Genomic DNA, 12,339 nt, shown 5'->3' with positions numbered 1-12,339 from the left:
TTTAATTGGCTTGAGTTATGTGACTTTTTTAAAAATAGTACAGGATTGAACACGTTTTTTTTAAACAAGAACATTGATAACACTCAACAATGTTCCCAAATGTGTCAACTCACAGTGTTACATGTAGGCAGGATATATGCTGCTCACAGAAGCGGAGCCGCCATGAATGATTTACAGACAGCAGGCTTCCCTCTCACATTACTGGGGCTGAATTAACCAAAGCTCCATCCAGCAGCCAGCCGAGGCCATGCTGCCACAAGTTATGTTAATTATTGATGTTCAGAGACTTTTGAATAGATCTCTGACTTGATCCTTTACCATTGTGATACAGTTGTGCATAATCATATGACGCACGATGCATCTGTCAGTTTGGAAGACAGGTCTCACTTGATTAAACTATTAAATTGGGATCACCTTGTTTAAAAAAAAAAAGATGATATAAGGCTTAATTCAGCACAACGGTTTCATTACCCAAAATATATATTGATAGGGACCTCATTTGTTAGATCTTTGTTTTAAGTTATAACTTAAAACAAAGATCTAACAAATGAGGTCCCTATCATATAAATATGATATGGATTGGACATTCAAACCTGTTGATGGGTTAGGCTCATTACTTTATGACCAAACCGTTAAGGAACAATTAAAAACAACACTTGAGAGAAGTTTGATATCACTTTTCAAACTCAGGTTACACTTTTCACAATCTATGCCTTATTTCTGTCTGCATTGGCACATAAACTTGGCAAAACTCTGTCCACCCCCCACAAGTGCTTAAACTGCACCTGTCTGTCTGCTTTGGCTGCTGTGATGTGTCTGTCCCTGAGCTGTGTCAAGACCCTAATCAGCTGTTTTTTCAGGGGGGCTAATCCATGCAAGTCTAATGAAAATCAAGACAGAACTTTTCTAAGGAATAGTGCAAGTCTGGTTTTACCCCGTAACCCAAATCAACAAATATTGACAGTGTAAGGATGTGCAAATCACACAAATAATCCCTTTTTTAAACAATGAGTTATTTTTTAAGCCCCTGCTACTCTTTGTCCCCAACATATGATCAGTGGAATCAGGTTTTGTTTGCCCCTGATGGTTAATTAAACGTGATTCTAGTAGGAGGATCTCTTTTTTTGTGAAGGAGCTCCAGTGTTTCACGCTGTGCAGGTTTCCAGCTGTTTGCGCGCTTGTGGGCGGGCAGAGATGGACAGAGAGCTGGGTGGAGTTAGCAACAGCGCTTTTAGGAATGGGTCCCAAACCTATTTAGTTAGACAGCAGAGTTACCAAGAAGAGCTGGAAACACCTGATGGTCTCTGTGGGACAATCCGCTCCATATAACTCTCCTCTTAACTGTCGGAAGATACATCTACCTCTAGGCTTAATTGTTGTTGTGTTTTCTCTTCTGAAAAAAGTAACAGAGCCAGCTGTTCTCTCTTTTCTCTCTCTTCATCCAAACTGATAAGGAGACATTGCACTTTTCTTTTTTTATATTGCTAATATTTATTGTATTTGCACTAACGATGCACTCCACGCAAAAGGACACGACCTACACAAAGATTTTTGTCGGGGGTCTACCCTACCACACCACGGATACAAGTCTCAGGAAATATTTTGAGGTGTTTGGTGAGATTGAAGAAGCGGTGGTCATAACGGACCGGCAGACCGGCAAGTCCAGGGGATATGGATTCGTAAGTATCACTCTTTTTAATAACAAGTATATCGCTTTTTAAACTCAACTGAACACAACACAAGTTTTACGCATGTGGGAAAAGTCCTGACTTTACGCGTCTTAAGCGCGCGGCAGTCTCTGTCTGTCACAACATCATGATTAACATTATCTTATCTGCAGTCATGGGGTGTTTATGTTGTGATAACAGTGCCTAAAGTCGTCAGTTGCAATCTTGCACCACCGACTTGTTGCGCGTTGGTATGCGCCCTGGCACGTTTTTAAAGTGAACTGCTCCCACACTGACAGCTCTGGTGGCCTGAGGAAAAATCTCATGATGATGTTTTTAAGTTTTCTGACCCCGTGACACTGTTTCATTATCTCAAATCTGTTTAAAACTAAAATATTTGACTCCCCCTTGTCATAAAAACCGATAGACAAAACACATTAAGACGCAATGTTAAATTGCTAACTCAGACAGTGTTTCAAAATACCTATTTTAGTTCATTCATGTATACATTTATGTTTAACAGATGCTAAAACATATATGTTAAAGGCTGCCAGGAGGTACCCTAACTTATTTGGCCTCTTTAAAGACTATAAAGTAATCTATTTGAAGTTTGGCTCATATTCAAGAGGATGTACCAAGTTGCACAGTCACCCTTGATATGCACACATATCTATTGTATGAAGAAACTAACCTTACTATCTTCAACTGAGATGTATTATCTCCAACTTTCCCCACATTTCCTCTTTATTGTTGTAGCATTACCATATTTATACCGTATTAGCCGAGCAGCTTTCAAAAACAGTGCTTTACAATGAAAACATGATACACAGATGCCGGCTATTGGGGCTGTGAGCAGAGCAATAGAGTCTGTAATGAGAGCAGTAAGGGAGCCATGTTCAGTCACTCCACCATCCTGGCTCCTTTACACTGTTGATAGTTTTAACACATACATATGAAGTACAGGGAAGTGTGTGCTGCCAAATACTTGCTACTGTTAATAATGACCAGAGAAATACACAGAAAGGCATACACACACAAAGAGATGTTGTCCTCCTATGAAGTTATAGCTTTTGCTCAATCAGTAGGAAAATGAAGCAAATTACACACAGCTTTGAATTCTCCTCATCTTTCTCATGCTCTGTGTTTTTGACTGCTCCGTCAGGTGACGATGGCGGACCGCTCGGCTGCAGACCGGGCCTGTAAGGACCCCAACCCCATCATTGACGGCAGGAAGGCCAACGTCAACCTGGCCTACCTGGGGGCCAAGCCTCGGGTGATGCAGCAAGGTAAGGACAGACAAATGAGGAGCAATAAAACACACAAGAAACATCCTCAAAAGCCGCAGGAATGGGGTGTCTTTCTTCAAAAATGTGCAGTCAGACGTGCAGATGTAGTCTCTAAATATCATATATTCCCGCTCAGTAAATCCAACATTTAATCAGCATGTCTTTGTTGAACATATATTTTATTAGGCATCAGACGTTGGTTTTACTGGCAAAAATCAAGTCAGTCCTTTTTGAGTTCCTCCTCAGGGTTGTTTGTTTTTAAGGTGCTTGCAATCAATGTTAGAACATGTTGTGACAATGTTTTTTAAACCAATTATTCAAGAGATTAATGCTGTCGTCTTTACTTTTTTGCAGGTTTTACCTTTGGTGTTCCCCAAATTCACCCTGCGTTCATCCAAAGGCCTTATGGGTAAGTACTGAGACTATTTGAGAGGGTTGTACACATTGAATATTTAGGTACTAAATGATTCAAACATGTTTTAATTTGACATTTTCTCAGTTTAATGTGTGATGATTGTTACTATCAGTCTGTTTTTTATACTTTTATCTTTTTCCCCCCAAATATTTAACAGCTGATAATTTTAGGTGGACAAGATGTTGAACCTTTGTCACTGTCCACTAAACAGCCAGTCAAACTGCCTTTTCTAGGTTAGCCTGTTGAACGTGTGTGTGTGGTGTGTGTGTGTGTGTGTGTGTGTGTGTGTGTGTGTGTGTGTGTGTGTGTGTGTGTGTGTGTACATGTGCATGTGTGCCTGTGTGTGAGAGAGCTGATATGATATCATCCCATTGGCCTCCTGTGTGTGTGTGTGTGTGTGTGTGTGTGTGTGTGTGTGTGTGTGTGTGTGTGTGTGTGTGTGTGTGTGTGTGTGTGTGTGTGTGTGTGTGTGTGTGTGTGTGTGTGTGTGTGTGGTGTGTGTGTGTGTGTGTGTGTGTGTGTGTGTGCTGAGTGGACAATGATGGAAGCTTCCAGCCTGACTCAATGTTATCTATCTTTCTCTGGTCCGACAGGCTCACTCTCGGTTAAGCTAACTGTGCTGGTTTGTGGAATAGTTCTGCAATAATCACAGATCAGAGAAAGGAATTACCTCTAGACTCAAACACACAAAAAAGCTCTCAAAATGGTGATTATAGATGCATGTATGTGGGTTTTGACCTGATTTTTTTATTTTATTTGAATAGAACTTAGAGCTTTGTGTGCGGTTATGAAGTGGTGTTGTTAGCTAAACCGTGTGCTTTCTCACTTTAATGAAAAAAAAAAGGAGCTGGATTGATTTTGGGGTGATCTTTTTTCTTGTTTTGTGGAAGCGTGTTATCTTTGCCAAGGATGAGATTTTTGTTTTGCTTTTAGCTTGTGGTTGACCTGTTTTGTTTAACTGGATGTTTAATGTGTTCTTCTGGCTGTCTTGTTGGAGTGAGTGGTGCATTTTTCTGTGTGTTTTTTATTGCTCTCCCTAAACACTCCCATACCTCACATATTTTCCCCCAAAATAACCAAACCCATCACTGCTTGTGTGTGACTTTAGCATCTTCCTGGTGTTACTAGCAGTTTCTCACATTAACACAACGTAGCAGCAGCAACAAGTCCCCTATGAAACTGTCTCCTTCTTATTACCGCTGGTCAATTCATTACAACTCTTTTGTTTTCCTTCCTGTCTCTGTATCTCTTTGTCTTTTCTATTCTCTACACCACACATACAAGACTTGTGGTAACGTAGCACCATCAGAAATGTGGATGTCTTGGGAATGAAAACAGTTATTATGTGAGCTCTTGTCATAGCAATATGTGTATTTATGTGTGTACATGTGTGGTTGCATTGGAGTATGTGCTCTTATTGTGTTTGTACGAGTGTGTGTCTTTGTCCGTCCACATAGTCCCAAAGTCTCTAGTGTGACACAAACAAATCTCTCTCGCTCCCTCATTCTATCGGAGCGAGCTTTCGTCACATGGGCTCGTGGTGTTAAGGAAAACAAGCGCACCCATTGTGTCACACAAAGCCCTGAATGCTGACGCTGCAGTCGCATGAAGCTCTGTCTGTGTGTGTGTTGGGGGGGTCTGGTTAGGGACCATCTCTCTCTGTCATTTAATAGCAATGCAGGGGGCCACTCAAATAGGGCCAGGTCGGGTGTTTTTGGGGACACATTATTGTGCTTAATTTTCCATATGCACATATAATCAGATTGAACCAGAAGCCTCTGTCTCTCTGTCACAATAGGCGCATAGTGCAAACGCTCTGAACACATGTAAGGAAGTTATTTGCTGAAAAAAAGTATTGACTTGGTTCAAAATAAGAATGCAAATCAATATGTAAGGTCACATTGTAGAGACAGATTGATTGAAGTGGAGAAAACTACAAAGTCAGCTACAAAGTTCCCATACCAATAAACTGCACCCTCAAAATGTAATCTTTGAGACATCATATTGCTAATAAGTAAAAATCTGCCTAATGTGAAGGTAAATAATGCTTCTAAAAGACTAACTGTAAGAAAATATGACACAAGCAGATAATTGCTAGCTGTAGCTAATCGCTGTCTGTCTCACATCCTCAAACTGCTAATAAACTAAAACAACAAAAGGTGCGTTTCTGCTCTTACAAAACTCTCTCAATGTATGATCCAAGTAGCTTTCTAAGTGTGGATTATCACTCAAGTCTGGCTGCACTTGTGAAGAGAAACTAGACACCAGGTCCATCTGTCTCAGTCATAATATCAAAAGTCTAACTCTGTCGAAGCGAGACAGGTGTGTGTGCTGCAGACCTCGGACACTTTCATAGTGCAAAATCACACACATTAGATCCTCTCACCTCAGTGTACGTTTGACCCGCCCTCTGCAGACACCATGCACGATGGCAGAGATCCTTTATTTAGCCTTGAACTTTAATGACAGCTGGGTTGTGTGAACATGACATTCCAGTAAAGACACACACACAAACACACACAGAAGTCGTAACCCCATATCCACCAGCATGGCTTCACAAAGCAGCCATATACTTCCTTACTTCAGGACTACTGCATGGGAAACGTGGGTATTTGTTATGAGTTGGGCCCATTAGATGGGTCAGCCAGAGCTTTGCTTCCCATGAGCAAAACCTCTGCTTATGCTAAGTGTGTGTACTTGTTTATGTCTCTTAGTATACCAGAACATCCCATAGATACAGCAGTAGTGTAGGATTAGAGACAGCAGAGATACAATCCAAAAATGTGCTGAGTTAGTAGATGCATTTTGAGAGCAGTAGAGATGAGTATGAGTAACACTGAAGGGTTCAAAGTTTAAGCAAACAGTCTAATCAACAGTATAACAATTAGTGCAGTAGAACAAGAAACATATGTTTTATTCCACTCGTTTTTATTTTGTTTTTAAACCAGGCATTACCCACAATGCAATTCATAGTAATGGCCGATGTAGTCTCCAGCCCTGCTCCAGCTTCTAGAATAAATGACCAGCGGTCTATAGGCTCTTCTATGATAGCCCCTGCCTGTTAGTTGATCATTGGATAAATAGTTGGTTTTGGTCTAAATTGACTAAGATTATTTCATCAACTTGTCTGTTTCAGATGTCTGGTAAAAAATCTAAACTGGTGTTATTGCAGTATTTACCCTAACTCAGCTTTACAGACATGTGGATTAAATCAACTAATTAGCTACCTACTAAATAAGGTAATACAATAGATGGTTAAACAAAAATGATTACAAAGTGACAGATCAGCAAGCACAGCATAAAATAAATACCAGAACCTGACATTTGAATTATCCTCACAGTCCATTGGTGGTCCACCACATTAAATCTGATTTGTAAATAAAGTTTAAGGGTTCTCATTTTGTAAGTAGTTGTGTTAAACCTGTGCATAGATTTTGTGTGAGAAAACCCAGACAGAGTCATGTGACAGTGTTTGCGTATTCATTAGAGTTGCTGTTGCTATGTGTATTGGTGTTTCTCCAATCAGGCTAATGTTAGCTTTTTATGCATATTGGCTAATGGCCCTTCAGACAGTGTCTCATCTACCTCCAGTATAAAGAGCTTCCTCCCTGTCTGCTGGGGGGGGGGGAAATTCACTGATTTTTGACTTCAGATAATAGGCAGGAAATGTCCCTCTGTGTGAGGATTAGGAGTTCGATTGCATCCCTAGTTTAAGAACTCCTCCTGGAAACCTGCTGAGTTTCATTAGTGTGATTTCAAAGGAGGGTTTGATGATTCAAATGTTTTTTCGGAGGCTTTTCAAATTGGAGATAGTCTGAAAAAAACACTAAACCTTTCAATGCAGTTACTTTGTGACTGGACTTTAAAGACAATGGGTCCAATCTATGTGCTTATGTTGATCTTTGACCTTTACTGACAGACACACCAAACCACTACATACCCATTTACTCAGTTTATTCCTCCCTTTTCCTTCTGTGTCTTTCCGTGGAGTGATTGTGCAGTGCCCTTGTCGTTGTGCCTGTAATCGGTCTAGTGGAGGTGGACTATTTTTACATATTTCTTCCTCTCTGACGCCTTGCTGTTGTTTTGTTTTTCCTGTTTTTCTCCTGGTGCACTGTTTTGGGTTGAGATGTGGGTTGGATTGGATAATGGAGTGCTCACAATAGGGTTGCCACGATAGATCCTGCCTTTCCACCTTTAACATTTTCTGCACCTCCTTGCCTTCTTTCCACCTGATGTTCATTTATGCAGACTCGACTGATTATATTTGGTTGTCTTGGACTTTCTTTCAACAGATGTTTTGATCCATCTTCTTTTAAACTCACATATCGAGAAACACATCTCAAATGTGTTTCTGTCCAGCCTGATGCTTCTCATTTAATTTGAATTAAAGGGAAATTGAATTTGACTCCAATTGTGTCTGTAAAGGGGAAAGGGAGGGTTGTTTTCCAGGTCACCACAAACTGAAAATCACATTATTCCACCTACAGTCAAAAGTCGAGACTTCTCTGATCCATTAGTGTACATTTCCAAAGCTCCCCTCATGCTCGCTGTCCAACTGAGTTTCCAGGCCTTATAGAGTATGGGGGGTAGGATAAGGCTATGTAATGGAGGACAGAATGTGCTCATTGTTCATAATTGTTTATTTAATCGAAACATCCCTCTGGGTGCGGAGCCTAGTCCCGGCTCCCCCTGCAACCTCTTTGTCCCGACACGGAGGGGGAAATGGCCAGCAGCGTCCCTTTTTGAGAACTGTCCAGCTGTCAAAGTGGCAGTGACATTTTCACAATGCTTCCCTGGGCTCATCTCCTCTGTCCGCACCCCCTGCCCACTGTAAGCCTCCCCTCCCCCCCCCCCCTCCAGAGGGCAGGGGGACGGCCTCAGAGCCAAATCCACATGTGACGGACAACCGAGCTGCAGGTTACAGATCTCAAACTTTTTTCTTTCTTCTCCTTTTCATCTCACCTCCCCCTGCCTCTCTGTAGCTCTGCCTTCACAAACTAAACACTGACCAAACAGGAAATATCTAAAAACCTTTTCCCAATTTCCTAATGACCTCGAAATGTAATCATACCACTCTTTGAGTTTCTGAGTGAGCCACAGTTTTCCTCACCTTAAAGTCTTCTTTTCACAGAGAGATTTCTATTTTGGCAACCCTATATTGTTCTAATCCCTACTAGCAGGCATTTCCTTGGTGTTCTTGACTGGTGGATTGGACTGGGGCTGGGTGGTGGGCGGGCGCTTGGCCGCAGTGTGATGGAGTTGGGTTTGGGGTTTAGGTGCAATCAACTCTGTGTGAATCAATCTAACCTTTCATATGTGTGTTTGTTTCACAGCATCCCGGCTCACTATATGTACCCTCAGGCCTTCGTACAGCCTAGTATGGTCATCCCTCATGTGCAGCCTACAGCCAGTGCACCTTCCAACGCTTCCTCCCCCCTACATCGACTACACTGGAGCGGCCTACGCTCAGTATTCTGCCGCCGCAGCCAGTGCTGCTGCAGCCGCTGCCTATGAGCAGTATCCCTACGCCGCCTCCCCCGCCGCCGCAGGCTACATGGCTACCGCGGGGTACGGCTACGCAGTACAGCAGCCTCTGGCCACCGCCGCCCCGGGCTCAGCCGCCGCTGTTGCCGCCGCCTTCGGGCAATACCAGCCTCAGCAAATGCAAGCCGATCGCATGCAATAGCAGCCACTGCAACCACTGGACATGCAGAGCGAGGAGCCCCGCCCCCGGCCACAGCTGATTGGTCAGGAGGAGCGGCGAAGGAAAAGGAAGAGGGATTGGCTTTAAGGGCGGGCGTGTCAGCGACTCGTAGGCAGAGTTGCTTTAAAAAGGTGATGATGGTGGTGGTGATGATGGTGGTGGTAGTGATGATGATGATGATGATGATGATGATGGTGAGGTGGGAACCTTTTACAGTAACCTTCCAACTTGCTGTGCTTCAACCAAAAAACGAGAAAATGAAAAAAAGTTGCAGAACACATAATGGAAAGTGATTTACTATTATTGTTGTTGTTATTACTATTATCATTACTATTATCATTGTAGTAGAGTAATTATTTCTAGAAGAGAAGCAGGAACTAATCCCTGTGGTTGGTATAGGTGTTGAACTAAGCCTTTAAGTCCTATTGCTGTCTTTAATGTTAGTTTAGGTCTATTATTTTTCATTTGTGGTTTTACCACAAGTGTTTTCGGTTATTTTATGCCCTCATAACATATATATTTATTATTGTTATTATTACACATTGGGGGCTCTTCTTGTTCTTTTTGTCATATCAAGTGCATTTTTAGGAGTTAATATTTTCTGATAATCAGGGAAATGGAACCGTTTCCAACATGTTAGCTATTATAATGTGACCTCTGTCAGGAAGTCGAGGAGTCCTAACTTATTGTGTCACACTTATTTGATGAACTACCTTTTTATCTTCCTGATGCTGAATGTCCCTTTTTTTTACTCTGTGTCTCGACCTCTTGACCTATGCAAAGCAAACAAATCACCAGGAGACAAAAAAACAAAGAAAAGCAACAAAAAAACTGAAAATGTCATCAACTCTGACTTGATTCTTGGACTAAAGGGGGACTTGGCAAACAAAGCGAACGCACTGACAAAAGGAGGGAGGTTGAAAACGGCTTCAGACAATGAGAAACACTAAACCTGTCGCTTTTCCACATGTTTCACTCACACGTACACAGACACATGCATCCAGAGTTGCACACATAGCAGTCAAAGACAAAGGCAGCACAGTTGTGTTTCTCTCTGCCTCTGGGATGGAGAGAGAGAGAGAGAGAGAGAGAGAGAGAGAGAGAGAGGGAGAGAGAGAGCAGCTGGTGGTGGGGGAGGACAGCGCTGCGCCACACAGACGGATCACTCTGGAAAGAACGCATCACTTGTGCTCGTTTGTTGAGCTGTCACATTTTAATCCCCGGCTGGGCCCATTTGGGAACCAACTTCACAAACCTCCACCCAACGCAGTGCCCCACAGCAGAGCCCCCCCCCCTCAGTCATGCAGCTGTCAGCACTTCCACCTCTGTGCTGCTGTAGTCTGGTGTCAGGTACACACTCACACACACTTTCACCAAAGCTACTCGACAACTGACCTGCCTCATGTCTGTCGAGATCACCAGGTGGGGTGAAGAGGACTCTTTGACGTAATGTCGGTCTGTGTGCCTTACATTTTTACTGCTATTTAAGAGGAAAAAAACACCAAAAAAAAGATAAATCTACTATTTAAGATATTTATTTTTTAGGGTTGACGATGTTGACGCTCTGAGAGTAGAGACTTAGTGGCGGTACTGTATTATTAATATTATGTACTCATCTCAAGGCATATATAAGTTATTGATTAGTTTTAGTAATATTATTATAATTATTATTAACATACTCAACCAAAAATGTCAATGTAGGAGTTATTTAAGATACTGTTATGTTCACTGTACTTTTATTTTTTTAATCTTTTTGATTCTTTAGAACATGACATTAGCTTAATGCCTTTTTGTAGGGAAGGAACTTTATTTAAATGCAGGCCTGTTTGCATGGAGATTGTACTCTTCTGTGTTTAGATGAGAGGAATAAATAATAATAACTTTCACAAAAAACAAGCGAAAATGCTGCTTTCTCCACTAGAATGTATAGTCGTTGTCAAGGGTTCATTCGCTGTGCTTCTTTTTGCTTAATATTCATCAGATGGGCTATTTTACACTGTCGGGAATTTTTATACTTGAACTATTTCTTACAAGGGAAATATGAAAAATAAATGACAAAAAAACTTTTTTAGGATGCTTCTCATTGTCACTGGATGAAGGCATGTAAAGTGTATTTAAATGCAAAGGTCATGTTGATATTAATACCTTTACTGCAGAATTTCAACACCATTTACTTAAAATTGGAATAAAATGATCTATATTTAAAAAGCTTGGTGACATTTATTTTCATGAAGAGTGCATTTCATCTCGCATGACAGGCTATTTGAATGAATATGATGATCTTTTTGTGCAGGAAGTGTTTGATCTTTTACATTTGTGTGATCCTCCTCCAATGTAGCCTTTCAGTCTGCCTTACACACCCTCATGAGCATAATGAATATATTGCCTTTGTGCCTGCTATGTTCAATATAAAATAATTGTGAAATGAAATACTTTAGATATCATTTGTGCAAAAATATAAACAATATGCACAAAAAAGGGAAAATCATAGCACTCTACGCTATGAAATGTTAGTTCATCTTTTTTTCCCTTACAGATAGCTGGGTAATTTCATATTTATTTCATTGATTTTTAATTGATTTTTAATTTCAAAATGCCATTGCCCCCCCCCATTTTTTCACGACAGTGGTGTTGTCACAGCCCTGTTGCCTTTGAGCCATCATGCGTTATCCGACTTTTAAGATAGAGCACAGTTTATAATCGACAAAAGAGAAAGATTGTCTGTCTTGAGCTGTAAGTCTTTCTCTGAGCAACATCTGTGAGGTGACAAACTGCTCCGCTCCCCGCCACTGGGAAACCATTTTGAGAAGACGTCATTTTAAACACTCCCAGTCACACCCAAAGTTTGGATACCTCTGACACGTAATAAAGTCTAAAGACTAATGATTCATCCTCTAATCAATAAGTCATGTTAATAAGAACATGCTGCTGTGTCTCTGCCACTCGGCTACAGGGAGTATTTTGGGCCTTGGTGAAACCTAAAACTATAGTGGGGTGATCATGACACAGCATGGTCACAACAAAGCCTTATGGGTAAAAACAGGTGCTATCATAGCATCTGACACCATGATAACAATTAAAGCTGTTACTTTATTTAACTGATGATGCAGAGCTGTGATGACGTTTTGATATGACTTTGACGTGGCACCCAGGATCAGTTTACTAAAGTTAGCCCTACGTTCTAACTATCTTTTATTTATACCTTGTAACTAGAGTCTTTGTTAACGAATAGTAAATAGTCAGATTAAAAGCATTACCTGTCTG

General features: G+C 41.3%; 1 protein-coding gene across 1 annotated transcript; it reads left to right on the top strand.

The window, feature by feature from the left end:
* Positions 1 to 1,224: 1,224 nt before the first annotated feature.
* rbm24a (RNA binding motif protein 24a) lies at positions 1,225 to 9,800 on the top strand. The gene is given in 5 exon segments (XM_034241297.1): positions 1,225 to 1,679; positions 2,830 to 2,953; positions 3,308 to 3,362; positions 8,705 to 8,804; positions 8,806 to 9,800. Coding segments are annotated over 5 exon segments (699 nt in total). The 5' UTR covers positions 1,225 to 1,511; the 3' UTR covers positions 9,058 to 9,800.
* The last annotated feature ends 2,539 nt before the right edge of the window (positions 9,801 to 12,339 follow it).

This window comes from Gymnodraco acuticeps, unplaced genomic scaffold (assembly GCF_902827175.1).
Source record: "Gymnodraco acuticeps unplaced genomic scaffold, fGymAcu1.1, whole genome shotgun sequence".
NCBI classification, from domain to species: domain Eukaryota; kingdom Metazoa; phylum Chordata; class Actinopteri; order Perciformes; family Bathydraconidae; genus Gymnodraco; species Gymnodraco acuticeps.
The sequence above is the reverse complement of the archived record's forward strand: the minus strand, read 5'-3'. Positions and strand labels throughout refer to the sequence as shown.